We start from the raw sequence: 13673 nt of genomic DNA on the forward strand, positions 1-13673 counted from the left end.
ACACGGTGTGGGTCCCTCGAGAAGGCAGAGCTTCCTGGTCCACACAGCCCCTATGCTCACCACCTCTGCAGACTCCAAGACTCCAGGCCTCTCAGATTTCCCTTAATAATTCATGTCCTTCATGAGAAGGCCTGGATACCTAAACTACCAAGACAAGTGACACTCTCTTCTGAGGAAACATTTCCTGAATTTTCTTTCTTTATTTAATGAAAACTTTCAAACATACATAACAGTGAAGAGAATAGTATGATGAATTTCCAGGTGTCCAGCTTCAGCAATTATAAATGACAGTCTTATTTCTTCAATTCCCCTCCCCATCCCCAATGGATTATTTTGAAGTAGTTCCCAGACATCCCACTATTTTATCAACTATTTCTAAACATTATTTAATAACAGTTCTTAAGATATAATTCATATGCCATACAATTTACCCATTTAAAATATAATTCAGTGGGTTTTTGTTGTTGTTGTTTTGTTTTTTGTGGTGCTGGGAATTGAACTCAGGGCCTCACAGGTGCTAGGTAAGCACTTTTACCACTGAGCCACATCCCAGTCCTAATTCAGTGGTTTTTAGTATATTCATAGGTATGTGCAACTACCACCACAGTTAATTTTAGAATATTTCCATCCTGTCATTAAATTTTTTTTGATTCCCTTTAGCTATCAGCTCCCTAACCCCACCCATCCCAAACTGCAACCCTGAGCAACCATTTATCTACTTTCTTTCTCTATAGATTTGCCTGTTAGACATTTCATATAATTGGAATTACACACTGTAATTTTTGTGTCTGACTTCTTTCACTTAACATAATGTTTTCAATGTTCATTCATGTTGTAGCATGGATAAATATTTCCCTTCTTATGGTTGAATAATATTCCATATAGATTTCTGTCACCAATTACCTAAATGGGGCTAAATTTCACATTAAAGGGTATGGTTTTCTGCAATATTCTGCTCACTTCAGACACCATTCTCAATCTCAGGGTTCCCTAAACCTTTTTCACTCCAACCACCTGCCTGCACTTCTGGGCGTTTCCATTACTCCCTCAGGTTTGATTCACAGGAACAACTCACAGAACTCAGGAATGCACTGTGTTTTTTGCCTAACACCAATTGCCTGACACGAACTGGGTATTCAATTTATTTCTGACATGAACTACCTGGAGTTGATGTCAGATCTCACAAGTTAAAATGCAAATTTCTCAATAAAACTAACCTTAGATGCCACCCAAAAGTGGGATTCCCAGGCTATCCAAATTTCTGTCTGAGTTGGCTAAAAATTTAGCAGTTCCCACAACCTCACCTCAGGTTTAATAATTCACTAGAGGGTCTGGAAGTATAGCTCAATGGTAGAGCATGTGTTTAGCATGTGCAAATTCTGAACACTGATAATATTAATAATTCACTAGAATGACTCACAGAACTCAGAAAACTGCTCTCCTTACTCTTGCCTTTTTATTATAAAGGATATAAATGGATAGTCAGAGGAAGAGGTACATAGGGCAAGATCCAGAAGAGTCCTGGCTACGGAAGTCTCTTATCCCTATACAGTCACCTTCCAGGTTCATCAATGTGCTCACTGCCAGGAAGCTCGCTAGGCTCATTGTCTAGTTTTTACTGAGGTTTCATTATGCAGGCATGATTGATCATTGTCCATGTGACTGAACTAGACTCCAGATCCCCTCTTCTCCCCGGGGGCGGGGGAGGGCTGACAATTCCAGCCTTCTAGTAACATGGTTGGATTTCTGGTATTCTGCCTTTTCTATCCTGCAGCTATACAGAAGCCCATTAGGAATCATCACGCAGGACAGAAAGGTGGTCTTGGACTAACTCAGTTGTCCCCTCTTCCTTGCTTATAGTTTTAAAAAATAACTGCAAAATGTGCTGGGAATGCAGCATCCTGTGATAGGAAGGACTTACTTGAACAACATGGGCTCTGTTCCAGTTCCTCCTAGAAATAGGATATTTTTCAATGCTTTATCCCAGCAAGCCTGGTTTCCCTGGGGTATGAAACCCGGAGCATTGCTCTACAGGGTTCCTCAGTTGTGCTGCAAGTGGGGTATGCACAGAAAAGATTCCATCCACCTGGGTAGCTTTCCTGGGCCTTGGGGGACTGGCTAACAATTAATTCTTAGCTTTTGTTGTCCCTTGAGGCTTATCTCTAAGTAAGTTGTGTACAGGTATTCTGTCTCACCAGATTCAGAAAAGTTGGTAACTAGTAAATAGTGAACCTGCTTTGCAACTTTATTAGTCTAACAGAGAGACTCCTATCACTCATGAATTCCAAAGTATTTTGAAACTCTATGCCATGAAATGGGGAAAAAGGTCAGACATATTCTTTATCATATCACTGTCCAGTCCATGGTCTTTCAGCAAAAGGAACTTACCTGTCTGATAATCTACATTTGGTGTAGTATTGATATAGCAGATACAGCAGATGTACCAACATGCATATGCCCAATGTGCAAAACCAAATGTTTGGAGGTATCAGTGTCGGGTAGGGATAGGATTTGAAATCAATTTTCCAACACCAGTTGACTATCAGTTCAGTATGATGGCCACTCCAATTTTTATGATTCTATTCAATCTTATGAGGTTCCAAAAGCAGGAGTGATCTCAGCAACATCTGGCTTTACCCTTTCAGACATCTGGTATGACAATATCACCTTTTTCTCTGGGATTCTTTTGAAGGATTAGAATAATAAATTTCTCTAACTGTATAACTCTATTCATTCATTTGCCATCAGCTATTGTTCTTCCTTCTCTCCATTTATATCCAAACTTTCCTACTTTTGGAAGATATGTAGGTCTGGCCACTGTGCTGGTGCAGACTACTGGCAACAAGTGTCTCCCCTTCAGTCCACTCCTATTCATATAGAGTAGGGTATATAGATACAAAACTGGTGGGCAGTCTTAACCACTGGCCAGTACAGCAGCATTTATTGTCAACTCAAGTAGTTTACAGATGGGCTGAAGGCATAACATGCCCCCTTAGGCCCTTAGGAATTCTGATAGAAATATTTAAAGATACAGTTACAGTTTCTTGTTTGGGAATCATCCTTGCTCCTGGCACTTACAGATTCATCTCTGGTCCTGGAATCTTTGCATCTCATGGGAAAAAAGAAAATTGAGGTGATATAGGTAAGAATCCCATAGTCATGCCAGCATTCTCCTTCACTTTTCTAGGGGATCTGAAATGAAGATCCCCTAGAAAAGTGAAGGAATCTGTCCAGTGGGGACTCTCCTTTGCCATGCCCCCATGCTGAATGTGAGCGTACACTCTAATGAACTCATTTAAACAAGTACTTCATGACTTCATTTCCCTCCCCTCATTTTAGACAACAAATGTTTCAATTATTTGTTCCAATTCTCTATTAAGCCAGGATAATGATAATATGAGGATAATATGCAGCACAATATGTCTATTTGATATGATATCTCTTTGCCCACTGTTAGTTGCTATGGGCTATAAAATTTGATTCTTGGTCTGAAGAAATGTAACTCGGTGGTCCAAATTGATACAGTACCTTTCTTTCAATCATTTAATAGTATTTTGAGCATTTGCATCTACCACTGAGTATGCAAAATCTAGCCAGAGTAAGTAACTATTCCTGTCAGGACCCACTTGCCAGGTATATGTGGGGACTTCCCTCTGGGGACTCTGCTCCAAAAGTATCTGCAGTCTCTGTCTCTGTCTCTGTCTCTCTCTCTCAGACAAAACAGTTCTTGCTGGCATTTTGTACCTTGGCGGGTGCAAGAAAAATATGTCTAGGTCTTTACATTGCTGTAGTACCCTACACTCTCGCATTTCATGGACTCAGGTGAATATGCTGGGAAATTCTCTTCGAGCCCTGAAAGGCTGTTCTACTGAACATCAACATGTTCTACTTTAATGTATCCCTCAAATCCTCATAGTGACTTCCATAGAGGCATCCCTTTAATAGGCCAGTTTTCCATTGCCTTTCTTCCTGACCATTTAACTAAGCCATTGTTCACCACCCATGAGTGAGTAAAAATCCAATGTAGGAGCAAACTACATGCAGTTCAATCCACTAAACTAATTTGACTTTACCATTTTTTTTTTTTTTGGTACCAGGGATTGAACTTAACCACTCAGCCACATCCCCAGTCCTTTTTTAAAATATATATTTTTTTAGTTGCAGATGGACACAATACCTTTATTTTACTCATTTATTTTCATGTGGTGCTGAGGATCAAACCCAGTGCCTCTCACATGCGAGGCAAGCACTCTACCACTGAGCCATAGCCCCAGTCCCCCAGTTCTTTCTTTTTAAATTTAATTTTTAAAAATTTTAAATTTTTTATTCTTAAAAATAAGTATCTTTACAGGCTGATCTCAAACTGACAACCTCTGAATTCAGGATGAACACGCTAACCGTCACACCATGGCAACTCTCCTTTTTAATATTTTATTTAGCAATAGGGTCACTGAGTTCCTTAAGGCCTCACTAAGTTGCTGAAGCTGGCTTTGAACTTGTGATCCTGCTGCCTCAACCTTCGAAGATGCTGGGATTACAGGCATATACCACTGCAATTGGCTGTTTTGACCTTTTAAAATCAGTGGTAGCCTCCCAAATATGATGTTGTATGTCCAACTTGGAACTTCTATTATAAACCAAGAAACTCTTTGCTGGTCAATAGAAAGCTGTTCACTGTTCAGGTGGTGAAGGAATCTGGAAGCCTCCAAGTTGGTTCTCAAGTCATTTTTAGAGGGGAAAAAAGTCTATCTTCTTGGAAATATGGTGAGTATAGTATCTCCTTGCAGTCTTCCAGTAGCGTATTCCTGCACAATCCAATTTCATGTGTTATGCCTTTAACTCTTACTACATACTGTTTTTTCCCCATTCCCTTGTCAGTCAGTCTAGTGTTCTTTGTTGTTTCAGCACGTGACTCTTCCTTTTGAAATGGCTCCAAAGCTAGTGGCTGTACCTCAGGTCATCCAGAATCTAAACAGCCCATGGTCTTTCCCACTCATTCCTTTAGTAGAAACCTGAGAATAGAGATGGTCTGGCCAGAATATCATCTTGATTTTCTTTCACTGTCATGTTAGCTATAACATGAGTAACAAGAACAAAGGGATTGTATATTTAGCTTTTATCTTGTTAGTTTATTTATATTTTTCTTATGCATCCAGTTACCCAATTCCCCATGAGTTAGATTAGTCATCTCTAAATTCCATTGGTAACTTTTACCTCTAGAATTTGTTCACAGTACTGCTGCTGTTGCATATGATTGGTAACCATGTGGTTATCCACCCAGGAATCAAAGTTTCTCATTCTCCTCTTTCATTCATTCTTCTTCACAAACTGCATACAATAATCCTCCACCCCCACTCTGATACACAGTTGTCCTGTCTAAGATTCAGATACCCAAGGTCAACTGTGACTAGGAAATAGTAAATGGAAAATTCCAGAAATAAGCAATTCATAGGTTTTAAATTGCACATTGTTCTGGGTAGTGTGATGAAATCTAGTACCACCTCATTCTCTCCTATTCAGGATGTGAATCATTCCTTTGTTTGGCATATTCATTCTTATGAAAACTACTGCCTGTTAGTCAGTAGCCATCTTGGTTATCAGATCCAAAGTCATGGTATCATGATGGTTGTGTTTAAGTACTGCATAGTATAATCATTCTATTATGTTTTTTTTTAAATTGTAGATGGACGCTTTTATTTTATTTATTTATTTTTGTGTGCTGAGGATTGAACCCAGTGCCTCACACATTATAGCAAGCACTCTATCACAGAGCTACAACCCCAGCCACCATTCTATTTGATTATGTTATTGTTGTTAATCTCTTACTGTCCCTAGTTTATAAATTAAATTTTATCATAGGTATGTAGAGGAAAAAATACTATCATCAATAGGGTTCAGTACTATCTGCCATTTCAGGCATCTACTGGAGGTCTTGGAAAATATGCCCCAAAGATGAAGGGGTATTGCTGTGCACAGTGGCACATACCTGTAATCCTAGTGACATGGGATGCTGAGGTAGGAGGATCATAAATTCTAGATCAGCCTCAGCAACTTAGTGAGATCCTGTCTCAAAATGAAAAATGAAAAGGGCCAGGGATATAGCTCACTGGTAAAGCACCCCAGGACCCAAAAATATATATATATATGAATATATATAGATGTGTGTGTATATAAGGAAGAACTACTTAATGTATTTCAATGAATCAGGTTGTTCAAGAAAATTCCACTTCTTCTATTTAAGACTGGTCTTACTGCACAGTTACAATCTTGAGGGTTCTCAGGACATCTTTACTTCTGATCAGCAGGTACAAATTTGGAAGTTCCTACAACCTCCTTAAGTCAATAATTTACTAAAATAATTCTCAAAACTTAACAAGGTACTGTATTTACTATTACAGTTTTATTGTAGGAAAGGATACAACCAGAGGTAAAAATGTACCTCCTAGAGACCGGGGACAATTGCTGGCCAGATTCTTTGTTACAAATGAATGGATTTCACTTGATGAACATTTGGGTTGACTTCACCTTTTGACCATTATGAATAATGCTGCTGTAAGCTTTGTGTAAAAGTTTTTGCATTGATGAATGTTTTCATTTCTCTTAGACTTAGGAAAGAAATTTCTGGGTCATATGGTAACCATGTGTTCAACTTTTTCTCTTTTCAAAAGAAGACATTGTTTTTTGGAAGGAAACCAGGGAGTTACTACAAATTAGATTCAGATGTGAAAAGTAAGTAGGACAATGAAAGAATTGTTTTTCATCTTGGGACAGCCCCAAAACAGCATATGTAACAAGATTGTCTTCTATAGATATTATTAACTCTCATAATTTATAAACATTAAATTTTTTTTTAGCTGATGGCACACACGTGTAATTTCAGCAGCTCCAGAGGCTGAGACAGGGGGATCACTGGTTCAAAACCAGCCTCAGCAATTTAGCAAGGCCCTAAGGAACTCAGTGAGACCCTGTGTCTAAATAAAATACAAAAAAGGGCTGGGGATGTGGCTCAGTGGTTAAATGCTCTTGGGTTCAGTCCCCAGTATCCCCTGACCCATAATAAAATTTTTGTGCTTATAAGGACAAGTGTGAATGTGCTTCTAAGGTGAATTTTTGTCATGACAGATAAAAACTAATTTTTGGTCTTTGAAAAAGTTGAAGTTTTTGAAATACAACAAATCTTTATTAAACCGGGGTACTTACAGAACAAGTTAATACTTGGTTTCGTTCAATAAAGGGCAAGAAGCACATTTTCAAAATTCTTATGGCTGTGCATGGTGGCACATACCTGTTATCCCAGTGACTTGGGATGCTGAGACAGGAGGATAGCAAGTTCAAAGTCAGCCTCTGCAATTTAGCAAGGCCCTAAGCAACTTAGCAAGACCCTGTCTCAAAATAAAAAATAAAAAAGGCTGGGGATGTGGTTCAGTGGTTAAGCATCCCTGGGTTCAATCTCTGGTACCCCCAAAAAAATAATCCTTATTTATTATAGTTTATTAGTATACTTTACTGTCCTAAAAATTATGTCATCTTAAATGATTTAGCATCTTGAAATTTCTTACTATTGTCATTCTTCCATAAATATCCATGATGAGGTACTCAAGTCGATACTAGAATCTGAACTGACCATACATTGACATTAAGCATTCATAAAAAACTGCTTTGTTGATTAAAATCTGACCAGAGTTCTAATAGTCACTTTCCTCTTACTGCCAAAAATGGATTGCAATAAAATCCCCCAAAAGTTTGGATGGCTGCCTATTTAAAAAGTAAATGTTTAAAACAACAGAATTTTTTTTTTTTTTTGCAGTGCTGGGGATTGAACCCAGGGCCTTGAGCTTGACTCTATGAACTGAGCTATATCCCCAGTCGATATTAACATATTAACTATTCAGTCCTGTCTTTTTTTTCTTACTGCAGTTTTCTTTACATGCTTATTGGTTATTTTGTTTGTTGATATTTTTATATTTCTAGAACTTGGCATCATCCTAGTAGGACCAAAATAAAACTTCACTGAAAGGGCCTAAAGAGTTTATTACAGACTTTTCTGTCAGGAATAGTGGTGGCATGCCTATAATCCCAGTGATTTGGGAGGCTGAGACAGGAGGATCATAATTTCAAGGGCAGCCTCGGCAATATAGTGAGACCCTCAGCAACTTAGTGATACCTCCTCTCAAAATAAATAATAAAAAGGACTAGGACTGTAGAGCAGCCCTGCATTCAATCCCCAGTAAAAAAAAAAAAAAAAAAAAAAAAAAAAAAAAAAAAAGAGAGACTCTCCCTTAACCACCCTCTTAACATCAGTTAGTATCTCTGAATTTTTAATCTCAGATATCGATTATGGTCATGTGTGTGCATGTGTTATGTGATATATATAATATATTATATATATGCACATATATATAACATATAAAGTGGTTGCAAACAAGAATTGAAAATGCCAGCACTAAAGTCTGCTTGTTTGTGACCTCTGAACTAAGAGATATGCTAGTGTCACTCAGTTCCATCACTAAGAGCTCTATGGCCTTGGGCAAGTTACTTAACTTTCTATTTGTTTTTGTTTTTCCCTATGTCTTTAAAATGGGAATGGTGGTGATGATAATGCTACCTTCTATATAAGGGTGATATAAAGCAGTGTTTCTCAGAGTGTGTTCCCTGTGCCAGGAGCTAAGCATCTCCGAGGAATGGGATTAAAAGTAAATTTAAGACCTTACCCTTATCTTATTGAAAGGAGCAGACTTGTATGTCTGACGAATAAATGGCAAGCCCCTAGTGGACAGCAAGCCAAAAAGACATAAGTGTCAGGACAGCGCTGCACCAGGGAGATAAGACACCATCTGGACCAGAATTGGAAACAAGCCAAGAAAAAGGATATATAAACTCACCTCTCAGACAGCTCCTCGACTCAGTCCAGATCTCCTGACGAATCCAAGTCAGCCAGGTTCGTGGGCCCCACCGATCATCCGTGGACACTGCCGAGACTGCGCTGCTCTGACGGCTTCACGACCTGCGGGGCCTGCCTGTCCTCGATCCTCGGACCATCGAGGAGAAAGTTCCGAGACCAGCCGTCACCTTCTCTCCAACTAAGATATGTGGGAACCGACAAGACAGAGAGGACTTTGGACTATTTAATTGAGGTGTGTTTATTTGCCATACGATTTGCTTTAAGTGTGATATGAGGAATATTAAGGTTTGTGTTATCCCGAGTGTATCAAATAAAGCCAACTTGTTTGGAAACAAATCCTAGTCACTCGTCTCTCTGCCGCTCGCGACACTTATTGAATCAGAAACCCTCATTTCTGTCTTTTAAGACTTCCGTGTAATTCTCAGGGAGCCTCAATTTTGAGAGACATGATTAAAAGTAAGAAAATTTATTATAAGCATAAAACAGTGTAAGGCACATAGTAAGCAGTACATCAATGAATATTTTAAAAACAAGTGCAAGAGAATATCGCCAAGATACAGCAAGCACTCTACCAACTGAGCTATATCCCCAGCCCCAGAGGATTTAATTTGGGCAAAAAGAAGTTGCTCATGCTGTTCCTCCTAGAAATAAATCCTGCTTGAGTCCTCCTCCATAGGCATTAACAAGGCCTTCCAAATCCCTCAGCAGCAGGTCCTGCCTTCCTTTCCTGCTGTTTTAATTCTCTGTGTGCCTCGTGATTCTTTTCTCACACGTTCAAGACTGCCCATTCTGTTCCCTCTGTACAAAAATATCACTGACTCCTTTTCTCCCTTTTTAAAAAGAACCCCCTTTCTCTCACTTCTTACATTTGCAATCTCTGAATTTTCACCTTTCAAAGCCCAGTTGCAATTTCAGTGTCACCTTCTCGGTGATGATTCAATATTCACCCAGAGTTGGCTATTTCCAGGATTCAACATCTTCCTACACATCCCACTTATAGCACTTAAAGAGGTTTGTAACTCTTTACAGTTTCATATTCTTCCTTTGGGTTTTTAAAAATCGTGGTGAAATGCACACTACATGTAATTAACCCCTTTAAAGTGCATCATTCAGAGGCGTTCGGTGTCTTCACACTGTTGTGCAACCATCACTTCCCTCTGATTTCAAGACTTTTTCATCACCCTGAAAACATACTCCAGACCCATTAAGTAATCATTTCTACTTCCCCTTCTCCCTCCTTTTGGCAACAACTATATCGACTTCCTGTATCTATAAATTTGCCTATTCTGGATATATTATATGAAAGAAATCAAATGATTTCTTCAGCTTCTGGATTATTTCACTTAGCATAAATATTTTTTAGCCCCTTCCCATAAATGATTTATTACTTTCCAAAGAAAATAAGATAACAGATTTGGTCCTAGAGATCTGTTACACTGAATAGAGCTAGTTTTTTCTTCCTCATCCTAGGGCCTTCAGATCATGACTGCAAAGCTGATGATCACCGTTTGATATGATTAAAGGTGGCTAATTTATAAAGTGCTAAACTGATTATGGCAGGCTCCAGCTTCAACTCTTTCAGTTGCCCTGCATTGTCCTCAGGCAAGTTCAAATTCATTAGCAGGATTCTGCTTGATTCAGCTCTTCCTGCCTCTTCAACTCGTCTTAGGTCCTCCCAAGGGCCCTATTGAGTGACTGCTGTTTTCTCCTCTTATACTCTTGCATGGACTGTAACTCAGCCTGAATCAACCATCCCGTTTCCCCATCCCTTGTCACTCACTTTTTTTCCCACATTTTACCCACATTTTTTATTGATGCACAATAGTTGTACATATTGATGGGATTTGCTGTTACACATTCAAACAGGCACACAATATAACAATATAATTTGACCAATATCACTTCCCAGTACTTTCCTCCTCCCCCCCTGCCTCAGCATAAACATTTGAGGTCTAACCAAGTGGTGGCATATATCAACACTTTGTTACATTTTTGACCAATAATATTCCACCATATGTATCTACCGCAGTTTATTTATCCATCATTCATTGACGGACATTTGTGTTGTTTTCACCTTTTGGTTGTTACGAATAATGCTTGTATAAATATTTATGTATATTTTGTGTATAAATATATTATGTGGATATATGTTTTTATTCCTTTTGTTTTTAATAACAAAAATGAAACCGATTGATGTGTTTAACTTTTTGAGGATTGCCAAATTGTTTCCAGAATGACTGTATCATTTTGCATTCCCACCAGCAAAGCATGAGGCTTCCTATTTCTCCACATTCTTACTAACGTTAGTTATTTTCTTTTCTTAAAAACTTATTATAGCTAAGAGAGTATGATGTGTTATCTCATTGTGTTTTTGATTTGTATTTCCTTAATGACCAATGATGTTAAACATCTTTTCTTTGGGTTTTGTCCATTTTTATAGTTTCTTGGAGAAACATACATTCAAGTCTTTTTTTTCCATTTGAAAAATTGGATTGTCTTTCGTTGTTGAGTTGTAAGAGCTCTTTATATGTATTTATGCTTATGTCTTATCAGACTTACGGTTTTCCTAATTTTCTCTTATTCTATAAATTGTCTTTTCACTTTCTCAATAGTGTGTCATTTAATGTACCAGAGTTTTTAGTTTTTATGAACTCCAGTTTATCTATTTTTTTGTTGTTCCTCATGTCTTTGGTGTTATATCTAACAGCACATTGCCAAATCATAGGTCATGAAGATAAATCCATGTGTTTTCCTAATAATTTTTGAATTAATTTTGTTATATGGAGAGAGGTAGGGGTTTATCAATCTTTTGCATGTCATTAGCTACCTGTCCAACACTATTTGCTGTTTCTTTTTCCATTAAACGATCTTGACACTCCTATTAAAAATCAGTTGATGAGCCAGGTGTGAGATTACATGTGTGTAATCTCAGCAATTTAGGAGGCTAAGGCAGGAGGATCACGACTTCAAAGACAGCCTCAGTGAATAAGCAGGGCCCTAAGTAAATTAGCAAGACCCTGTCTCAAAAATAAAAAAAAAAAATTTAAAAAACTGGGGGTGTGACTCAGTGGTTAAGCACCACTGGGTTCAATTCCCAGTACCCCACCAAAAAATCAGTTGACTGTAGATGTTTGGGTTGTTTTTACTCAATTCTACTCAATCCTTCTGCATGTTTATCCCTATGCCCACACCACACTGTTTAATAGTTTTTTTGCTTTTTTTGGGGGGGGAGTGGGGGACTAGAGATTGAACCCAGGGGTTCTTTATCACTGAGCTACATCCCTAATAGATTTCTTTTTTTTTTTTAAATTTTGAGACCTCATCAAATTGCTGAGGCTCTCATTAAATTGCTGAGGTTGGTCTGGAATTCACAATCTTCCTGCCTCAGCCTCCCAATTCACTGTTGCACTAAGTTTTGAAATCAGGAAGTATGAGTTCTCCAACTTCATTTTTCTTTTTCTTTTTTTTTTTTACTATAAAATCTACTTTATTTTAAAAAAGATTTTATAAGTCTGTCAACCTCAAACATACATAGGTGAGTTATTATTTATTCCTCTCATCAGATGAGGATCAATGCCTCAGTCCTGTGAGGAAAAAATATATAAGTAAAAAATATATCTTTTTCACAAATAAGTATCCCTTATTTTTCTCAGTTTAGTTCTGAAATTTTCTCTTTATAAATACTTTAACACAGCTGCTAGTGATAGTACTGTTGTGCAGCTGCATATGGCTATAATTTTACAAAGTCTGCTTCACTTTTCTAGCCCTCCACGGTCTAAATCTTATAAATGGAGAAATAAAGGTTAACTGGGGTGCCAGAAAAGTCCACTGAATGCATCCTGTAGTGCTCTGTGACAAGCAAAAGAAGAAGTATAGCCTCCAGCAAGGTCCTGTGGAGAAGCAGCTCTGACATGGCTTAAATACCCAAGTCTTCCCAGCATCTCAAGCTCGGGAACTTTTAGTCCACATGTCTCTATTTGCAGCGGTTGGTATTCATAGAGAGCTTCTTCAAGCTTGTGAACAGGTGCCAATGAAATATGTTGACCCATTTTGATGCCTGTAGAAAATGTCACTGGTTTTATAGGTTTTGGTTTCTCAAGTTGCATTTCCAATTGGGTGGATCTATCTTTATGCTGAGCCAAAAGCAGAGCTACAGGGAGATCAGAACTCTCCAGTTCATCTAAAAAAGCCTGCTTATTTTTCCTTTTTAGAATCTGCTGCAGTTGTTCTTCTTTTTGTATAGTCTTCTTTGTTCATTTTCCTGCCGTTCTACCTCTAAAGCTTCCTCCAGTTCTTCCTGTTCCCGAGTCAGTTTTAACTTATTTTTCTGAATGATATCTTTGTTCTCCTTCTGGTATAGCTCCATTTTCTTTTTGGTGTTGTCCAAATCCACATTATTGGTCAAGTTGAAAACAATTTCCTCCACTTCTTCTAGGAAATCATTATATTCTCTTAGACTAGGAAAATCTTCTTCCCTTTTATTGTATATCTTTAGCACTTTCTTCCGGATCTCAACCTCCTTGTCAACAGTGGGATCTTCAAAGAGCTGTACCCTGAAGTTGCTCTTCCGAAGTGGAGTGCCACACTCAGGACAGTTTCCAGCTCCTCTCACAAACAGTAAACCCACACAACTTTCACAGAGAGTGTGTCCGCACACGTTCACCATCAGCTTCAGGGAGGGGTTCCGGTATTTGGTGGTCTTACACCAAGGGCAGCCCTGTTCATCCATGGTGTCTCCTCTAACTACTGACTCTTGTGACTCTGCTTCAGG

General features: G+C 38.4%; 1 protein-coding gene across 1 annotated transcript; it reads right to left on the reverse strand.

The window, feature by feature from the left end:
* Positions 1-12661: 12661 nt before the first annotated feature.
* Positions 12662-13673, reverse strand: LOC124987415 (CDK-activating kinase assembly factor MAT1-like). The gene is given in 2 exon segments (XM_047556641.1): positions 12662-13145; positions 13148-13673. Coding segments are annotated over 2 exon segments (924 nt in total). The 5' UTR covers positions 13632-13673; the 3' UTR covers positions 12662-12705.

The sequence above is a fragment of the Sciurus carolinensis genome, chromosome 6 (assembly GCF_902686445.1).
Source record: "Sciurus carolinensis chromosome 6, mSciCar1.2, whole genome shotgun sequence".
NCBI classification, from domain to species: Eukaryota; Metazoa; Chordata; class Mammalia; order Rodentia; family Sciuridae; genus Sciurus; species Sciurus carolinensis.